Below are 21,936 nucleotides of genomic sequence, written 5' to 3'. Positions count from 1 at the left end.
ACCAAAATTCCAAAATGTTGTGCCAAATACGGCTAAGGTAATCTATGCCTAGGATAAGAAAATCCTTAGTTTTTCGAATAATTCATACTTTTGCAAAAAGTAAATTTATAAAAATGACCAAATCATACATTTTAAGCAATAATTTAAATTATTTCAAGTACAGTTTTAAGTTTTTATTGATTAACAGCGGTATATAAGTGGCACTAAACATCTAAGAAAAGATAAAAAGACCGATTTTTGCGAGAAAAATATTGCTTGAAATGTCAAATTTTTAAGTCATTGGCCTATCACTTCTGAAAATATTTAAAATATCAGTACACATTATCATGTATTATTCTTAATTTTCTCGTAAATACCGGAAATAGATGAATAATCGCCAGGACAGAATTAAAATTTACAAGGAAATGAATAAAATGTAAAAGGTGTCAATGCTATTTATAAACAAGTAAGAAATTTGATTCTTTTTTTTAAATTTTCACCTTAAAAATTCTTTGTAGAAAACAGGTCAAGTATGTTAAATCTTCTACTTCCTGTTTGTGATAAAACGGATTCTTACATACTTAAAAGTAAACAAATATATCTTTGGTGAGTATTCTTTTGATTTCTATTAACAAGTTGACATATTGACGGGTGGGTGGAATTAAATGTAGTCCAGAAGAAAAGGGGGAGACATGTACCATGACAGTAAAACATTGGATCATTTTCTGTGATTTAATTGAGACTGAAACTGTGTTAACCGATTTTTTTAATTTGAGAAGTCCCAATAATCGTTTCTTACAAACTATATTGACGTATTGATATATCGACGGATGGGTAGCCTAAATGTTTACTTCAGAATGAAATCGGGGGATACTATGACAATCAGAAATTGTATCATGTTCTGTGATTTGAGACTGAAACTGTGTTGACCGAATTGCTTGATTGCAGAAATCTGCCATGTTTTAAATGGTCAAAGACATACAATGTATGTACGAATGTAAAAACAAAAATTACAAATGCAGCCATTCGCTGTGTTATTGTCATCTTATGCATATATGATTTGAAATAATTCAATCGCTATTGATAGTAACACCGTCTGTCAGATAAAACCACTATACACCAATAAATTGTTAACTGGTTTTGCCATTGTTTTGGTCACCGTCAACTATCCTTTGGTCACCATTATATATCTATTGGTCACCATTTATTTAACTATCTAACATGCAAAAATAGTTTTTAGGTGAATGTCTTCACTCTTTTTATTTCCAGAGTATGTAATCCGTTTAAATCTGGATAAAGAAGTAAGATATATAATCCCATCTTATTTTTACATACGTGTGGGTTTATATTAAAACGAAGTTAATACATCCTTTACTGTAATTTCATCCATTACTAAATAATACATTTTTTTCATTCAATGGATCGTACGTACGATTAAGGTATATACATGTAGTTTATGTTCATTATTATTATTATTATTATTATTATTATTATTATTATTATTATTATTATTATTTATTTATTTTATTTTTTTCCCTGTAAGTTATATCAAAATATATTATGTCAACAAAATAACATCATTGATAAGAGAATTGAAGTCTGGATATTGATTGTATGTATTGATTGATTTCTGGTTATCTGAAGTCCAGCAGTATATTACATTCATCTAAAATATATATCAGGAAAGGAAATTAATATATAGCAATAAATGAAATATATACTCTTGGACTGAAACTTAAACTGACATTAAAATTGATGTGATCATATTTCATTTCATTCACTCGAAAAGCGGTAATGAATAATGAAAATGACACCGTTACATTTGATGCGCCCGAATCGCTCTTCTGAAATTTAACCTCTGAAGGAATAAGGAACGCACCCCCCCCCCCCCCCCCCTCCCCTCAACATTACAGTATGAAAATTAAAGTACGTAAAAAGAAGATTTTTCTTGCTTTTTATTCATGTTAATTATATGAGTAAAGTTCTGTTTAACGGTTTATCGGGAGGGGACATGTGTTTTTATCTCATGTACTTTAAAATGTTCGTATGTCCCCTAGGCGTTTTGGTAAGATAGTGTAAGTTTCGTTTTTAAGATAATGATCAAAATACACTTTAACACATTTTTTAGATATGGGTTGAAATACCCATACCACTATCTTAAAATTTTATTAAATCTTGTGATCCGGAAATTCACGCTGAAATAAAAATCTTTATCTATCTTTTGACATCTTAATAAAAGACTCGTGTTTTATCAGGTCAGAATACATTCATTGTGATATCCTGTTCGTGTTTGGCTGTTATCCTGTTGTTTTGGAACAACCTTGTTGTGAAATTGAGGTAGAAAGTTCCGAACTCCAAGATATCATATTACAGCGAATATCAGAAAGAAATAGTTCAAAAGGAGGTAAGGCGTATATGGTTTGTAAATATGCTACGAATGTATTGTAAAGTCTACCTCATTGGATTTGTTTTTGTTTTTGTTGCTTGATCCTTAAAAAAAAGAAAACTTAACCTTTTCCAAAAACAATTTAACTGTCCTATAAATTTTATCGGTATTACTCGGGGCCTTTTATAGACGACTATACGTTATGGGTTTTTTCATTGTTGAAAGTCGTATTGTTGTCTATAATTGATTACATCCACTTCATTTTAACTTTGGTGAATAGTTGTCTCATTTGCAATCATTCCACCTCTCCTTACTTTTTTTATATCAAAGGAAATATTCCGCTGATGTAAATATCATCACTTCCTACACTCTTATATTGGCCCGCTGTATTAGATTTCATATAAAAAATATCAAGAACAATTAATGCAGAAAAACGCTACATTGTGCAATGTATAAAAAGGAAAAATAAATGAGAACCGTCAATCTTTTGTACAGCTAAAAATAACCGTTTTTACAAGCTAAACATAAGGGAACCGATTTTAAATCCATATAAAATATAAGAAGCAATAATACTTTGAAAGAACATATATCTTTGATATAAATTGTATTATGATTTTTTTTGTAACTCAGATAATTATAAGAAACAAAGATGGTGGACAAAACAACAACGATCACTCTTGTTGTTGTGATTCCATTGGTTGTTTTAATTGGTGTTGTTGTCATAGTGTATCTGTACATAAAATACATTTACAGGTGAGTACACGTATTTACTTTTTCTTTGTACCATCCTATTGTAGACAACCTCAAAATGCAATTTATTTTTTCATCATAAGTACAATTGTGTAGTCCTGATTCTCTTAAAATTCACAATCAAGACAAGTAGAGAGGCGTTATTGACAGCCTTTTACTGCGAATCAAGACAAGTAGAGAGGCGCTATTAACAACCTTTTACTGCGAATCAACACAAGTAGAGAGGCGTTATTAACAGCCTCTTACTGCGAATTAAGACAAGCAGAGTGGCGCTATTAATAGCCTCAACTGCGAATCAAGACAAGTATAGAGGTGCTATTAACAGCCTCTTACTGAATCAAGACTAGTGGATAGGCGCTATTAACAGCCTCTTACTGCGAATCAAGACAAGTAGAGAGGTGTTATTAACAGCCTCTTACTGCGAATCAAGACAGGTAGAGAGGCGTTATTAACAGCCTCTCACTGCGAATCAAGACAAGTAGAGAGGCGCTATTAACAACCTTTTACTGCGAATCAACACAAGTAGAGAGGCGTTATTAACAGCCTCTTACTGCGAATTAAGACAAGTAGAGAGGTGCTATAAACAGCCTCTTACTGCGAATTCAGACAAGAAGAGAGGTGCTATATACAGCCTCTTACTGCGAATCAAGATCAGTAGGGAGCCACTATTAAGAGCCTCTTACTGCAAATCAAGACAAGTAGTGAGGCGCTTTTAACAGCCTCTTACTGCGAATCAAGACAAGTAGAGAGGCGTAATCAACAGCCTTTTACTGCGAATCAAGAAAATTAGAGAGGCGTTATTAACAGCCTTTTACTGCGAATCAAGACAGGTAGAGAGGCGTTATTAACAGCCTTTCACTGCGAATCAAGACAAGTAGAGAGGCGCTATTAACAACCTTTTACTGCGAATCAACACAAGTAGAGAGGCGTTATGAACAGCCTCTTACTGCGAATTAAGACAAGCAGAGTGGCGCTATTAATAGCCTCAACTGCGAATAAAGACAAGTAGAGAGGTGCTATTAACAGCCTCTTATTGAATCAAGACTAGTGGATAGGCGCTATTAACAGTCTCTCACTGCGAATCAAGACAAGTAGAGAGGTGCTATATACAGCCTCTTACTGCGGATCAAGATCAGTAGGGAGGCACTATTAACAGCCTCTTACTGCGAATCAAGACAAGTAGAGAGGCTTTATCAACAGCCTCTTACTGCGAATCAAGACAAGTAGAGAGGTGTTATTAACAGCCTTTTACTGCGAATCAAGACAGGTAGAGAGGCGTTATTATCAGCCTTTCACTGCGAATCAAGACAGGTAGAGAGGCGCTATTAACAACCTTTTACTGCGAATCAACACAAGTAGAGAGGCGTTATTAACAGCCTCTTACTGCGAATTTAGACAAGTAGAGAGGTGCTATATACAGCCTTTTACTGCGAATCAAGATCAGTAGGGAGGCACTATTAACAGCTTCTTACTGCGAATCAAGACAAGAAGTGAGGCGCTTTTAACAGCCTCTTACTGCGAATCAAGACAAGTAGAGAGGCGTTATCAACAGCCTTTTACTGCGAATCAAGACAGGTAGAGAGGCGTTATTAACAGCCTTTCACTGCGAATCAAGACAAGTAGAGAGGCGCTATTAAGAACCTTTTACTGCGAATCACCACAAGTAGAGAGGCGTTATTAACAGCCTCTTATTGCGAATTAAGACAAGCAGAGTGGCGCTATTAATAGCCTCAACTGCGAATCAAGACAAGTAGAGAGGTACTATTAACTGCCTCTTACTGAATCAAGAGTAGTGGATAGGCGCTATTAACAGCCTCTTACTGCGAATCAAGACAAGTAGAGAGGTGCTATATACAGCCTCTTACTGCGAATCAAGATCAGTAGGGAGGCACTATTAACAGCCTCTTACTGCGAATCAAGACAAGTAGTGAGGCGCTTTTAACAGCCTCTTACTGAAAATCAAGACCAGTAGAGAGGCGTTATCAACAGCCTCTTACTGCGAATCAAGACAAGTAGAGAGGTGTTATATACAGCCTCTTACTGCGAATCAAGATCAGTAGGGAGGCGCTATTAACAGCCTCTTACTGCGAATCAAGACAAGTAGTGAGGCGCTTTTAACAGCCTTTTACTGCGAATCAAGACAAGTAGAGAGGCGTTATCAACAGCCTCTTACTGCAAATCAAGACAAGTAGAGAGGCGGTATCAACAGCCCCTTATTGAAAATGAGGACAATGCAAATTGAAACAGAACACAGAAAAAACAGAAATGCGCGTAAACATTTTTTTGAAAACTCAGCCATAAGTAATACAAACCAAACTGAAACAAGTTAGGTAGCCGGAGGTATAAACAGACTCATATGACTAGTCATCAAAGCAAATTAGTCCTCAGCTGGCATATGGTCTGTCGGCTTGTAATGTTGTCCCTCTTGGACAATCGTAGAAACCGTCTTCATTCGTTAGAACTCATTAAAAATATCATATACACTTAGTAGAGATGTTCCCTTGGATCGGTACACTGATTGTGGTTGGTGTTTTTGGTATTTTCATCATTGAACAATCTTCGTCTATGTTTTAAAGACGCCATCATCACTGCGTTAATCAGAAACGAATATATATGACATATGATCGTAAACGTTCTATATTTGTTTCATGACTTATAACCGTGAAATACCTTTGTCTGTCGCTTAGTTAAACTTTGTACTTTTCGGGCTGGATAAAACCAAAATCTTCAAAATTTGTATTTTCGCTATAAGAATTTAGGATTAAAGGTAAAAACCAGATTAATTTGTCAGAGTATGTCATGATTTGTCTTTCTGTGGATTGTTACCTTGAAAGCTAGCACGTTATAAATCAAAAGGAGAGTGTCTGTATAGTACAATGTAGGGTATATTAACATCCAACTATTGTGTTTTCACTTTAGATATGCATGAAATATTTGCCACTGGACGTTAAGCAAACGCCAATTTATCATTCAATCAAACCATGGAATAGTCCAAATTTATTATTCTCTTGTTCTATTCTTATCTATTTGCAATATTCAAGCTCATACTTACTGATTTATATTCTGTAATCTCATTGGGATATATTGTGTGACATTACTTTAAATCGAAAATAAGGTATTTTATACGATCCCCTTAAAATCAGATCCCCGCCAGTCGAAAGAAGTCTTGTTAAAGCTATAGATAAAATATTAAGCCTTAAGAAGTTAACATAAAACAGAAGTTAATGTATCATAATTACTTTACCGAATATAAGGAACAATGCTAATCAAATGAATTTAACATCTGCTGCATACAGATTATGCTTACGTGCTGCAAAAAAGGAATGCAACAGGTAATTGTCATTTTAAAATGATACTCAAAATTCCAAATCTGATGATGATTAATCCATATTTAACCATACTTACACATGCAATATATACAGAAATTAACAGTATTAAGACAGAAAGAGTACTAGTACTTAAGTGACTGCATGAAATGAAAATTAGTTTTTCGGGATCCATAGGACAATGTAAGACTGAGATACTCAAACTCAGATTATTCGTCAGATACCACGTTCAACCATTACCGTGATTATAATATCTCTTTAACGAACCAACGCTTATCCATTGCGTCTCCTATATAAAACTAACGTATCATTACGTTGTGAACTCGTCTATGCTCAGTATTATGTTTTACTTTAAAGGTTTCGAAAGAAAAAGAATTTCCAGGAAGTAAGTTTTAGAGATAATCCGGTAAGATATTTGATTATGTGAATGAAAAGAAATTGTTTTATTTAAGAATTGAATGCTTCTTTTTGTAAATTCATTGGGGTGTAAAAGCGTTCAACTTGACCGAAGTACATTCTAAAAATGTACGCACGGTCAACGCTTTTACAACCCTATGAAATTACATTTTTTCGCTATGATCATGAATTAACACGATTACTATCAAGATTTTCTTTTATTTACCTGTGCATTTTATTGTGGAAACGTGTGTCATCATGTATGTTTCAATTCATGCAATTGATTTTGAAATGAAGAATGAAGCGAGATTACTGTTAGCCAATCAAAATAACGTATAATAATGAAACATACTTTTAATGTAAATGATACTGGTTTGTTTCATAATTTTGATCAGTTATGAGATTCTCTCATGTATGAATGTGATATATTTTGTTCATATGAATGTGATAAACAACACATCATTTCACCTAAATTTCATATGTTATCCTCTGCTGATTGCTTGTGTTAGTTCCATTTGTGAATACAAATGAAATTATGAGGCCTGAAAATGGCTGGATATATATAGTGGGTGAAAGGTCAATGAACTTGGACTTCGTGGATAAAGGCATTTTTCGTACGACACGAAATTAGAATTTATACAACGTATTTAGAAGAGTAATTATTGCATGGACCCATTAACATGTGGAGGGATGGTACTATTCTAATGTGTGGCTTAGATCCAATCAAATTCCATGTGACTATGTTTACATTCGATTACCGTTGTGATTGGTATTAAATGCGCATATATTGTATGGTTATAGACTATCATGTAGTCATCCATATATTACAGTTATAAGCTTAACCAAAAAAGTGTGCTTTGTTTATCCAAATACTTTTTGTGAAAAAAAAAATGTTTGATAATTTGTACAAAAAATTCTGTACAAATTATAATTGGGACATCAATACAATTTGTGCACAAAATATACATGCATAAAGAAAGATAACTGCATATACATATTAAACTTAGTTTTGATAATGATAGACACAAAATATAAACTTATAGGATAATATAAGCTGCACGAACCCAAATAAGAACTGGGGGATGATTCAAGATGTTCCTGTTCCACTGATTACACCCCTTAAAAACTATTGATGAAACATATACTTTGAAATTTAGTTTATATATTATAGGTACCTTGACAGCATACATGTAATTGCATGTCAGTCATTTACGTTTAAAGTGGCTTTTAATTTATGTTTTCAGCAAACGTGCAAACCTCTTTAAAATTTGTTTTATTGCCGGATGTAAAATGTCCAGTCATGATCATATTTCAATACCCAAAACACATTGGTAGAATCGAACCCGGAATACATTTATATTTTATGAAACCTGCAACACTTTTGCAAGTGTTTTACACTCATCCTTATTCAGCATTTCTAAAAAAGATGGACCATTTTTATTTTTTTACTTGTTTTTTGATAGGTTATGACTGGAAAACTGCCTGAGACACCAAGAAATTCTGCGATAGTCGATGTTGAGTTAGGCAACGACAATGACGGGTACGTTACCTCAAGCAAATCGGATGATGAAAACGAAACTTCTTTTACATGCAACATCAAACCAGAATCCCAAACAGTGGGGATGCATATTGAACGTGTTGTTTACGATACAATAACTGGTAACCAAGAAGAACATTGTGAACAAACTGTTAACGGAATTGAGAATTTTGATAAAACTGTTAACGAAAGAAGCGTTAAACAAGAATCAAATACCGATAAATCTTATAGCGAAAAAGTGACAACGGGAGAAGTTAAAGATGAACAAACTATTTCCAATAAAATGAGTGACGAAGAACCTACTTCTAAACAAACTGTTATCGATGAAGTGTCTGGTCAACAAGTTAATGATACACAAACTGTTTACGATGACGTGTCTGCTCAACATGATAATATTAAGATAAGTGTTAACGATGAAGACTTAGTGTCTTGTCAACACGTTAATGCAAAAATAGCTGCTAACGATGATATGTCTGGTCAACAAGTTAATGCTAAGCAAACAGCTGACTATGAAGTTTCTGCTCAACAAGTTAATTCAAAACAAACTGTTAACGATGAAGTGTCTGTTCAACAAGTAAAGTTAGAGCAGACTGTTACCAATAAAGCCACCGATCAAACTGCCAGCATTGGACACACAGTTACAGAGACGAACAATGTTTCATTTAAAAAGCCAGAAAGTGATCATGAACAAAATTCTAATAAAGACAATAAAGCGCTATCACGTGACCTCAAAATGGACCGATCAGTTCATAAAGCCTTGGAAAATCAGGATAATGAAATAGATAATGATAAATTTTCAGCGTCAGAAGACAATAAAGTTGTGGATGCGCCAAAATACTATATTGACGATAAAGATATGCATGACATTCCTTTGTAGCTACATTGTACATACTGTTCATTGATATTCATTAAAAGCATAAGTCTTGAACAATGTTAAAACAATGATGGAAGTAATCATTCAATCAAGATGAGTCACCATACACGCCTACAGCAATCTGAATATTTCACATTATCCCTTTTCTCATAAATAGACGTAGTAAAACTTGTATTCAAATTTGTCTGCCAATATTTAAAGACACGCGCTAGTTCCCGTAAAATGTTGCAATTAACGTCAAAATTAAAAATTTATTGTTGCATGAATTCAGAAGGTTAATCGAAGCTAGATCTATGGTCATTCAGGATAAATTCAGCTAAACACCTGAAATCGTAAATACGCCTCTCATAAGGTTGATGAGGGTACATCGTTAATGTGTACATCGTTCTGTAGTGTACAATCATGTACAAAATAATCGACACCGGTTAAAGTAACAGTTTCTTACGAACAAACTCTAAACCTATGAAGAAATTCAGAATAAAAGTATTAAGCTAAATGTAGTACAAATATATACTTACTATCATAAGTCAAAATAATAGACACCTTTTCTTACGACCAAACTCGAAACCTATGAAGGAATTCAGAAACAAAATGTATAAAGCTAAAGGTAGTATACTTACTACTATACATCCAGTTATAATAGTTAGAGTTGATAGTAAAAGTATTCATTTTATGCGTACATCACATGTCAATCAATCTCTATACGTTATAATAAAGGGTGTAATAAAACCGATTCCGATGATCATGGATCGCCAAATATTCATGAAAATGAAAATAAATCTTTATAAATTTTGTGTGTCCGAAGCGCTTTTCTGAAATTACCTTCATTAGAAACGCTCAACCCCAATTATTTGAAAGCCAGAGATGTATATTGAATAGGTCTGGAGCTGGCATGTCAGTAACTGCTAGTAGTCTGTTGTTATTTATGTATTATTGTCATTTTGTTTATTTTCTTTTGTTTCCTATTCTGACATCGGACTCGGACTTCTCTTAAACTGGGTTTTACTGTGCGTACTGTTGTACGTTTATTTTTTCTACATTGGCTAGAGGTATAGGGGAGGGTTGAGATATCAAAAAACATGACTAACCCCTCCGCATTTTTGCGCCTGTCCCAAGTCAGGAGCCTCTGGCCTTTGTTAGTCTTGTATCATTTTTAATTTTAGTTTCTTGTGTATAATTTGGAGTTTAGTATGACGTCCATTATCACTGAACTAGTATACATATTTGTTTAGGGGCCAGCTGAAGGACGCCTCCGGTGCGGGAGTTTCTCGCTGCATTGAAGACCCATTGGTGGCCTTCGGTTGTTGTCTGTTCTATGGTCGGGTTGTTGTCTCTTTGACACATTCCCCATTTCCATTCTCAATTTTACTAAATGCAACGATAGGTCGTTGCACGGACTTCAACAATGAGCAAAACCCAAACCGTATGGTAAACTGTAGATATATATGTGTATTACTAAGTGTTTTTTCAGATATGCCAAAAGGCAACTTCGCGCATGTCTTAAAAAGTAATAAGAAATGTCACTCCACCCACTGACATTAGAATTTTGTGGAAAATTGCCATGGCTTTTCTAAAAAGGAATACTAATACAATTGCAAGGGAGCCTAAAAATAATGAGATTTATTGTGCTAGCGATTTATATATTAATGCGCACACTTACTGTTTGGCAAATAGTTTGAACGAATAAAGAAACACTTCTCCCGACATCACGAGAAACTTCAAATGATTCTAATTGCAGTTAATAATAAACAGTTTACTGATAAGTTTTCTTGAGAACAAAAACTGCATTGAAATATTTTCATTTAAATCATATTTATCCCGAAACAAGAATAAAATATTATATTACAAACGTATCAGAAAATATTCAGCGTCTGTGAATAAAATCACTTCATTCCTTGTTTTTATTCAAGCTTATCATTGAAGCTTTTTATTCTTTTTAATTCCCTGACCTTTAACCATTTCAAATGTGATGCTGAGCCCCATGATAATTATATCACAAATATATTATATATGTCAACATGTCTGCTCATTTTTGCAAACATGAACAAATATAATTCTGTAACACTTATCAAGGGTAAGTCTTATATTTGAAGAAGTCATTTTAAAATTATTAGTTATCATAGGAATTTTCCAAATCAAGTGTCAATTGGATATAAATAAATGTGTTCTATTAGAGATTATCAACCCATGAACATTGACTTAAAAAACGAGCATACGCTATGTCTTATGAACGAGCATTGTCGTTCTTTGGTGTCTCCAATGTTTATTTTTCTTTCATTGTGTTTAGAATAAATGAGCCCGTTTGTTTTATCTTTTGAATTGATTTAGATTTTGTGATGCAGGAGCCTTTCCAGCTCGCTATAATGTATAGGTTTTGTTCTTTGTTAAAGGTCAGACGGTGACCAAAAGTGGCTTGTTTTCATCTTCGTCCTGTGTCTCTTGTGGATAGTTGTCTCATTTGCAATCATATCACACATGTTGGATTGCTGGTCTTGAAATCTAATTAGGAGATCAATAATAAATTCGATGGGAATGAACATGTAAATGCAGATAGTTTTTTAATTAAGTTTTATTAGAGGACACATATATCTCCTCCTTGCCCATGCCTCTGCCTCTCCTTTTCTTCTTCCATATCCTCTCTCATTCCCTTCTTTTCTCTATAAAATTTCTCTACTTTCTCGATTTCTCTTTTATCCGTCCATTTTTCTGTGCAGGTCTATAACTGCCCCTGTATTTCTAATTGAAACGCTATTGAATGCCGTCACTTTTTGTTTTCGACTGACCCAAAAATACTTTTAAATATTCAGTAAACAATCCTCATAGATTGGATGACTTGAGTACATTTCGTCCGTAGCTTGTTAAGTAGGAAATTTAAATAAATCCAATTATGTCTTAATTTTATCTTATTACAACAGATTAAAAAATTAAATGTCATCCGTGTACATGATCGTTATAATTCCTAAAAAAAATATCGATAAAGATGCTTCAGAAGTTACTAATTACACACGACCTCCTTTTAAAATACATTATTGAATTATATAATATCTGTAGCTTATTTGTTTGTTTGCTTTGAATGTTTTGATCTATTTATAGAATTAAGTGTAGATCGATATATCAGATGATGAAAGGTAAGCAAGCGTACGAGTATTAATTTACAATTTGATAATTAAACAATTTGTTTGATTGATTGGCAGAACTCGGGTACCAAAAACGGATTTAGGGGGAGAGGGGGAAAAGGGGGGGGGGGTGCAAGGGGACCCGGGCTCTCTTCTGGAACTTCTTATATGATAAATGCATACTTAGACTATTTACAAGTATCACTCCAAACGTTGGCTTGCAAGGGGCTCCCCCTTTTTCATAATCATGGATCCGCACCTGGGTACATTTATGTAAGTAAAGCATGTTACTGACGGATGTATAAGATATACCCACTTATCTAACATGTATCTTGTTACATCAGTAAATAAAAAAAAATCCTCCTCATTGAAATCGCTTGCCCTCATTTCTGAAAAGACGTTTTCAGAAAATAACTATCAATAAAATATAACAGCTGACCTCCATTTAAAACATTATATAATATCTGTAGCGTACTTATATATCTGTTTGTTTAGAATGTATACTATCAACTATTGATACAATTCAGTGTAGATATGTTAGATGAAAGGTAAGTGTACAAGCAATAATTAACATGATTTTAATTTCATAATGTATCACTATTTACCATAACACTATTTATTTATAATGATTTATGCCTGATTTATGTATCAGAATACTCGAGGTGTATTAAAATGTTCCAGTAGTTAGTTGTTTATTTTACTTCGTATCCAACAGATACAATTTGTTCTTATGCTTTGCTGTTATACCACTTTCAAAGGTTAATGGAGAGTTTATTAATAGCTCAATTTACATTGTTAATCTCGTAACATTTTGTATGTTTGCCTATTCCAAGTCATTTTAACCTGTAATTCAGTGGTTGTTGTATTTGTTTTGCCATGGTTTTCTCTTTTTAATTATTTTTTTTATAGCGTGGCCTTCAGTAGCTTACAATACGATACCGTATATGTTTTAATATTTGTGTCTATTGACGATCCTAGTTGTCTTTGATATATGCCTTCAAATCGATCAAATGATACAGTAGCCATTGTCTGTAGGACGGTCTGAGTTGTCTCTTTAAACGATTCGAGGTGTCACCATAAACCCGAGTCGTGTTTTATAGACGTTCAAACATGTCAAAGTTGTCTACGATCCTACTAAAACTCTTCCTGGTTTGTTTTGTACCAGTTTTCATTTTAAAGTTAGAGAGGGTACCGTTAGAGCGTGAAAAGTGGCAAGATACATTGTTTACGGAGTAGCATCAAATACCCATATTTCTGAAAAGAGTTTTAGTTTAAATGAATTTATCTTTTGTAATAAATGTCGAATTGTAGAGTAGTAGTATTGGATCCGATTCCAACTTAGTATAATCCACCTAAAATAATCTAGCATGTGGTTCTTAAGTGTTTCTCGTTTCTCGTTTTTTTATAGATTAGACCGTTGGTTTTCCTGTTTGAATTGTTTTACACTAGTCATTTTCGGGCCCTTTATAGCTTGCTGTTCGGTGCGAGTCAAGGCTCCGTGTTGAAGGCTGTAAAATGACCTATAATTGTTTACTTTTTACACATTGTGACTTGGATGGAGAGTAGTCTCATTGGCACTCACACCACATCTTCTTATTTCTATATAAAAGTAGATCGTCTGTAGTTTGTCTGTAGACGTCAATCACGTCAACCATGTGAGCAACCAAGACCATTCCAAACTAAACTAAAGGTTTATAAATATACATATGCTGCATCAAAATGAAAATAGTCATAACAATGTTGTTAGGGGGAATCCAGAACATTTTTTTGTCATATACATTTGTGCTGACAAATATAAGCTTATTACCGTAGTTTTTCACCTTTGAATTGTTTATTTTTTTACATCCGAGGTCTTTTAAAGCTTACCATACGGTATGAGTTTGCATATTGTTGAAAGCCGGTCGGTGGCCTAATATTGTTTACATCCTCCACCTTTGGTCTTTGGTGGTACGTTGTTTCATTAGCAAACATATCACGTCTTCGTATTTTAATTTATATTTTTCTATGTTTAATGAATATTTTTATAGACTATCGTATCCTTCATCAACATACTTAAGATAACTTAAGATAGTAATTATTTCCTTTTACAGATAAACAAAGTTAGGTTTTGCAAACTGAAAAAGACTTTATATTTGATAGTATACATTTTATAACTTATCAAATGGCGGAATATGTTGCCATTGTGCCAGGACTTTCAAATTTGAACTTAAATATTGCATTTGAAAACGATATGCAATTAATCGCAGATTCTGTAGAAGGCTTGAACAAACGTCTAACTGAGGAACACATCATAGTCCATAATGTTTTGCAAAACATGATCGCCATCTTGAAAAACAAGTCATCTCGTGGAAAGATCGAATCAAGGGAATATCTAGAAAATATACTAAGGCGCGATCCCAGAAACTTAAATGCATTAGCAGATATAGAGCAACTCAGTCGTACTCTCCATAGAACTACAGAAGCGGATCAGTACAAGTCAAGACTAGAAAATATCTTGCAAGGCAAAACTGCTAATGATCTTCGCACAAAATCAATATGCTTAATGGAACAAGGATATGCAATTTTGAATGAAGAATCTGCAAACATCGAACACATTTCTAAAAATAGACTTTCTGAAAGCTATAGGATGTTATTATCAGAGCATAAAAAGGGAACAGGGCGAAGGAAAGATTACTTACAACGATGCGTTTATCACAATAAACAAGCATTGAGCAATTTGCAATTGGCCATTGAATGTAAACGCCAAAGTGAATTGCTCACTAGAAGAATAACAGCTCTTGAGAAATTCGAGCAGGCCAGAGGCTTGTTCGACGTTACGATTGAGAACATTATTTGGACTTTTTACATAGGTGTAGCACTCAATAGAAAATACGATTCCATTAAAGATTTAAGTTCCGAAGATGGCAGAGATAGATTTCAAGAAAAGAAAGACATCACCCTAAAAGCAACGGAAATATTTTGGAAAATAAGTACAAATAAAGGTACAACGAACCAAAATTTTATTATATACCAAGCAAGGTCGTATGCACTTATTGGACACATTCTTATCCGACGACAGAAATATTTTCTGACTTCTGATGATAATTATTCTTTTATCAGTGATCAGCTCTTTCGAGTTTTTATGAATAATCCAATTTCAGCATTTGAAAGAGCACAAGTAATGAATAGAAGTGACACATTTATTTTGAATCGTTATGGAAGAGCATTATGGAATTTATCAGAACAGCATCGTGCACCAAAAGATAAAAAAGATTTGCTCCACAAAGCTCAACGTTTATTATCAAGTTCTATAAATGAAAGTTCTTTAAACTGGTTTGGTTATAGCACCAGAATGTTAGTCAGAAAAGACCTCGGACAGGTGTATTTTGGATATAATAAATCAAAAGCAAGAACTTTTTTCGAACTTGCAGTCAACGATGGTTACCAATGCTTTATTTCGAAAGGAACACCCAGATCAATATGCCAACTTGTCGAAATTTGTCAGTTTTTAGCAAAGTTTCCAGACATACGGGAATATGGATTTAGGTACGTTAAAGAATTTCAAAAAAGGTATTTACTTAATGCTTTAGATTACCTTAACTTTGGACTCCACCAAGGCGGTCCAACTAACTACTTTCTCGCATATCATATGGGAACCGTTTTATATGACTTAGATGAGATAAAATCTGCCGTTGACTGGATGAAGCGAGCTGTGTCTTTATCAAATACTAAATCAAATATTGCACTAAAGCTTGCATGTCGATACATGATAAAAAGATATATGAAGGAGGTGGATTTAAAACCAAATGTAGTTTATCTATTGAAAGAGTTCGTGTTTACAATGATGAAAGGGAAAGAAAAATATGAAAAGATTCAAGATGTTTATAAATTCATTTTCAAACACGAGAAAGAGGCTTTAATGAGAGTAATTGGGGACATTTTCAAGATACCGCACATATTAGACGGCCCCAGGGTAAAGTTGATTACTGAGTGCGTACAAACTTGTACTCAATTGTTGACTCATGACATAGAAAATTCAGAAATTTTCCATGAATACATAAGATCAGTTCCAGACCTGAACCTTATGGATGACATTGAGCCACAGCTACAAGAAATTTCTCAAACGAATTCAGTTCCAGTTGGACCAGGAAACAATAATTCATCAGAAGGATTTGTCTACGACTTCTTTGTCTCTCATAGTCATAAAGATGCTGACTGGGTCTTGAGTCGACTTGTAGCTGATTTAGAATCTGCTTTTACAGAGGATGATGTGGTCCTTAGAGGTACGCATAGTTTAAAGGTACTTTGAACGTATAGATAGATGTGGGGTATTGAAATTTTGGTTTCAGCAGTAGGATTAATTAGAACATATTTAAAAAAAACGTCATTATTGTGTTGCGTCCATACGCCCTTCACCGTCTACGTTTAAATTTATATTTAAAGCCAAAGATGTATAAATGCTTGAATATATCAGGATATATTTAAAAGAGCCTAAAAGGAATAAAAAAATCACATAATGCCAGGAGGAGTTGGAATCTTAGTTCTAAAAATTTTATGAAGGGTATGTTATAACACATCACTACTGAGCCGATGAAACTTCTGCGACAATCAGTCTACCAGCTATGGTATCGACCCAGTGATGAAATATGAAATTAGAGAAAAACAAATACAACATTTCTAAATGCAAATCTTCATACATGTAATAATACGTAAATCTTGACAAGCATTGACAAGATACACACAAGAATAGAAAAAATGTTCCTTTTAACGTGGATTGTATTATTAATCGGTTTATTTTCCCACAGTAAAATATAAAAAAAAATGCTAAGATTTATTTTTCTTTTAGGTTGTATAGCGGACCGAGATTTTGAACCTGGTAAATTCATATTTGAAAATATTGAAAATTCTCTCAGGAAAAGTTCAAAGATCTTATTGGTTATAACCAATAAGTTTGTTAACAGCTACTGGTGTCAGTTTGAGACCAATCAAGCATTACTTGAGTCAATGGAATCTAGAAAAGACTGTATCATTCCACTTTATCTGGAGGCGTGTGATATTCCAGATAAACTAAGACACATAACATACGCTGATTTTACTAATGATGATGACTATATTTTTGAAATTATAAAACTGAAAAGAGCCCTTCTGCCTGAATAAGTACTGTGCAAACAGTAGTTATTGAAAAAAGAAGAATGGACAGACATTTGTTAGAACCAAAGAAAAAAAAATAGGTCAATCTTTTTTGTCAAAATATTAGGGATGTCAACTCGATGAAGATTTACTCATCGAGTATTCGTTGGATTTACCGAGCGATACTCGAGTACTCGCTCGGTAAAACTTTTACAAAATGAAAACACAAAATTACATCCATGTTATTTATTGTGGGCCGTTGTCTTGTTTTATGAACGTAAAATCCTCAACATTATTACGTAGGACCAGATATATAGAAAAATGTTTACTCAAACAACAGCATTTGGGAACCGTAAAAAAACACATTTAATGATCAACAAAGGGGTGAAGTACTCGTTGCCATCCCTACAAAATATATATAGGTTGTGGTTGCTTTTCTCTATGCAATTTTTACTGATCTTCCTTGCATTTAAATTTAGCACTTAGATATACGTGTCTCGTTACAGTCTAGAAAAACTTCTAAGTTCAATTAGGGCAAAGGAAAATGTATTGCCTTTGATATGAGGAAAAAGGCAAATAATGTCTAATGAGGATATACGAAGTACTTTTGATTATCATGAATAACAAGCTGTATGCATTTAATGGATTTTCCCATGTTACTCATTGGTTTATTTTAGCCTTAACCATTTACATTTCACAAATGACGACGGATATGTTCCAAATGTCGTAACTACAATCCCGTCCCCTTTTCCCCGAGTGTGACCTGCCGAATTAGAATTACCACCGGGTTTGTACTTAAATGAGCAACACGACGGGTGCCACATGTGGAGCAGGATCTGATTACCCTTCTGGAGCACCTAAGATCACTCACAGTTTTTGCTGGGGTTCGTGTTGCTCAGTCTTTAGTTTTCCATGTTGTGTTTTGTGATTTGTTTTTTGTCTGTTTACCTTTTTCTTACATCATCACGTGTTTTCATGAAAGACGTTTTTCCAACATCTTCATCACCCCACACATAGTTATAAAAGTATGATATATAATGTTTTAACGTGTTTTTAAATAGTCTGATAAGGTCAACATTACCGTTCATATTTTTAAATTAAGCTCTTCCATCTGAAGATACCATTTATCTAGCTATAGATACATGAAATTGACGAAAATCTCATAAACATCTTGAAATGATTCATTCCAATCAAACATGAACATTTCATTTTATCAGAGTCACTGTTACAATGTATCAAATAAAGCCGGTACCTTTTTTTGCGTAACAATATATATGATATTCTTCAAGTTCAGATGATGATAAAAATTAATTTTTGTTATTTCTACCACGACATACCACACATCTATTGAATATCTGATCGTTTTTTTTATACTTATTAGTTTGAATATCCTTATTGGTATATTCCTCCTCTCTTCTCTAACAAAACATATCATCATGGTATGATTGATTGATTGATTGATTGGTGTTTAACGCCACTTTCAACACTATTGTGCTATTTTGTGGCGGTCAGTTGTTATTGGTGGAGGAAGCCGGAGTGCACGGAGAGAACCACCGACCTTCGGTAGGAAAACATCATGGTATGAAGAAAACAATTAATGTCAATGTATATTTCAACTTTCTTAAACATCAATATTGTAGTTTTGGTGGCACTGTTAATTAATTGATACCAATTAACTATTTAGGCATTGTATAGCTAAAATCCAGGGTGTAAATTGAAACACATAAGATGACTTTTAAAGAGCCAACAAATGGACACAACTTGTTTTGCCAATCTTAAACTGTCTGAGGGAGGGAGAAAAGATAGAGATAGAACGTTAAACAGATCATCGAGTTATCTGCGATTAGATATACGCTCACTCGCCACCAAGTTTCCTATAACGCTCGCGGCTGATATTTTGCGAAATCAATTTCCAGAAAATTGGATAATCTATACATTTTACAAAAACTACTAAAATGCGTTTTGTGCAATGCAGTCTTCTGTTTCAACCATATGTCACGAGTCTGGTGTAGACAAAATTCGTGTATGTATTTCTTAAATAAAAGCTTGGTATTTTTAATGATGTTATTTTTGAATCACTATAACATTAGTTTGTGTTATCTTGTTGTTGGTTTCTTTGCAATGGAGTACACATTTTATAAAATATGTTCGCAGCTATATTTATCGCTTGAAACATACTATGAAATTAAACGTTAGAACTGAATTTTGTATGTTCAAAATAGATGAAAATGGGTCGTCTTTCTTTAAACATTGATTTTCTTATGTCTTTAAAATAACATAGAAATAGATATTACCTTACAGATATTACCCTACAATTTAAGAAGATAATGATAGATACACTTTGTCAAACTGATTTTTTCGACTTAACAAAACTTTCAGGAAGCAACCATTTGCTTATTTTGCTTAGTTCATTTGTCGGTATTGTTCCTGAAATTTGAAAACGGTTAAAAATTAGAACAAACTGTAAAAATTCTTTTCAAATAGCTTCACTCAAAAGATCGGTAAGAAGCACCAAAAGAAAAACTAACAAACAGGCATAAGGCGAAAAGCACCGATAAAAGAGTACTAGCAGTTAATGAGACCTAGTCCAAAGTCAACCACAACTGATAAAATAAATCAGGTTTGCCAAGCCCTACGTATCAATCATTACATATTAACTAACAAAATAAGTGTAAAGACGCCAAAAGCAGTCAGAGAATAGGAGAATAAAAAAAATCAACTGTATAAAAAACTTGGAATTTTACGAAATACGAAAGTTTTATACCACAGGAAAAGAAAACATAACTGTATTTGGCAAAACATTTCGGAATTTGGGGTCCTCAATGTTGTTCACCTTCGTAATATATTTGGCCCTTTTACCTTTTTTTCATTCGAGCGTCATTAATGAGTCTTTTAGACGTAGTGCGTCTGTCGTAGTTTCAAGCCTGGTATTTAATGTATAATGAAATCAGCCGATTGATTAAAGTGCATGTTTGTTAAAAGATAGAAAGGGGAAGACTATTAAAAACCAAAGAAAAGATTGACGTAGCTGCAGACTGATTTAAAATTGTTAATGGCATCCTTCTTTTTGAGGTAATATTGAAAAATTTTAATTTTAAAACTTTTACCTTTAAAATAATTTGATTGGCTGTGTTGTTTCGCTATAATTCTTGTTCTACGACTGTTTTTTTATGAAATGATATACGATAAAAAAAAACAAAAACAAAAAAAAAAACAAATAAAAAAACCCCACTTAATTCAATGTTATCAGCATCTTCAGGTTTTTGTTATTTGTTATTTAGTCATTTTGTTGTTTGCTTTTATGATTTATTTCGTGGTGATTTTTTTCTTTTTTTCCTACACGACACCAGCATCCTTAGATTTCACACAGATATACTAACACTTTCGACAATTTCAAAATACAACAAACTTCTTCCAACCACTTTTGGATATTTCTGGCCTAGTCTTAAATGAAAGTATATAGTTCGCCTATATACAATTTGACGTAAAGTTGACGGTGATGAGGCATAACTCTTGTTATAAGGGTTTATGGTAAAGTAAGTGAACGTATATTTTAAACTGCATAGTACTTAAAATCACTTGTATATGGAGTTTTTTTCGTTATAGGAAGATTTGTTTCTCTTTTCCCATTGATCCTAATGTACAACCAGGGTATTTTTTTTTATAGAAATCATAAAGTAGAGGTACATGAAATAAGACGTATTTAGGGACAAACAAAAGGCCGCAATCCGGAATGCACTTAGTTTTTTTTTAATTTTATTTTATTCATATGTTTTTTATCTTTTGTTTACATGATAAAGTTGTTAATCACATGTATTTCTCATAAAGGAACCAATCCAGAATTAAGAAACAATCTTATAAGATCTATCGTACAATTGAAGTTAAATTGAGAATGTAAATGGGGAATATGTCAAAGAGACAACAACCCGACCAAAGAGCAGACAACAGCCGAAAGCCACCAACGGGTTTTCAACGCAGCGAGAAAATCCCGCACCCGGAGGTGGTCCTCAGCTGGTCCCTAGATAAAACTGTGTACTAGTTCAGTGAAAATGAACGTCACACTAAACTCAAAAACATACAAATGAACTAAAATAATAAAAACATACAAGACTAACAACGGCCAGAGGCTCCTGACTTGGGACAGGCGCAAAAATGCGGCGGGGTTAAACATGTTTTGTGAGATCCCTATACATCTAGCCAATGTAGAATAAAGAAACACATAGCAATACGCACAGTAAAACTCAGTTTAAAAGAAGTCCGAGTCCGATGTCAGAATAGGAAACAAAAGTGTCAGGTACTTTTATCACAAGATTTCACACTTTAGACATATACACACAGAAAGAGAGGTAAAAGAAAACTGAAATTTAAAGAACAAAAATAGTATAGATATATCGCACTTAATTGGAACATTCAATTAAAACCTTGTGCAATACAAAAGAACAAAGCTTGTGTGTTAAGTTTCA

General features: G+C 33.6%; 2 protein-coding genes and 1 long non-coding RNA gene across 5 annotated transcripts; all 3 read left to right on the top strand.

Annotated features, from left to right (window-relative positions):
* The first annotated feature begins 495 nt into the window (after positions 1-495).
* Positions 496-9,416, top strand: LOC127717825 (uncharacterized). 3 transcript variants are annotated; one of them, XM_052223697.1, is made up of 5 exons: positions 496-585; positions 2,235-2,383; positions 2,996-3,118; positions 6,799-6,826; positions 8,301-9,416. In XM_052223697.1, the coding sequence occupies exons 3-5, from the start codon at positions 3,015-3,017 to the stop codon at positions 9,249-9,251; spliced, it is 1,083 nt and encodes a 360-aa protein (XP_052079657.1). In that variant the 5' UTR covers positions 496-585; positions 2,235-2,383; positions 2,996-3,014; the 3' UTR covers positions 9,252-9,416. The 3 variants fall into 3 exon arrangements, with proteins under 3 accessions (XP_052079657.1, XP_052079639.1, XP_052079648.1); XM_052223679.1 differs by having other exon boundaries at positions 6,799-6,847; XM_052223688.1 differs by lacking the exon at positions 2,235-2,383 and having other exon boundaries at positions 505-585; positions 6,799-6,847.
* LOC127717839 (uncharacterized) lies at positions 3,132-6,789 on the top strand. The gene is made up of 4 exons (XR_007989437.1): positions 3,132-3,689; positions 3,734-4,346; positions 5,092-5,135; positions 5,312-6,789. It is a non-coding gene; the product is annotated as an uncharacterized LOC127717839 (long non-coding RNA).
* Positions 9,417-12,619: 3,203 nt separating the features above from the next.
* Positions 12,620-19,511, top strand: LOC127717817 (uncharacterized). The gene is made up of 3 exons (XM_052223664.1): positions 12,620-12,912; positions 14,455-16,626; positions 17,190-19,511. The coding sequence occupies exons 2-3, from the start codon at positions 14,526-14,528 to the stop codon at positions 17,498-17,500; spliced, it is 2,412 nt and encodes an 803-aa protein (XP_052079624.1). The 5' UTR covers positions 12,620-12,912; positions 14,455-14,525; the 3' UTR covers positions 17,501-19,511.
* Positions 19,512-21,936: the final 2,425 nt, after the last annotated feature.

The sequence above is a fragment of the Mytilus californianus genome, unplaced genomic scaffold (assembly GCF_021869535.1).
Source record: "Mytilus californianus isolate M0D057914Y unplaced genomic scaffold, xbMytCali1.0.p SCAF_1, whole genome shotgun sequence".
Lineage (NCBI taxonomy): Eukaryota > Metazoa > Mollusca > Bivalvia > Mytilida > Mytilidae > Mytilus > Mytilus californianus.
The sequence above is the reverse complement of the archived record's forward strand: the minus strand, read 5'-3'. Positions and strand labels throughout refer to the sequence as shown.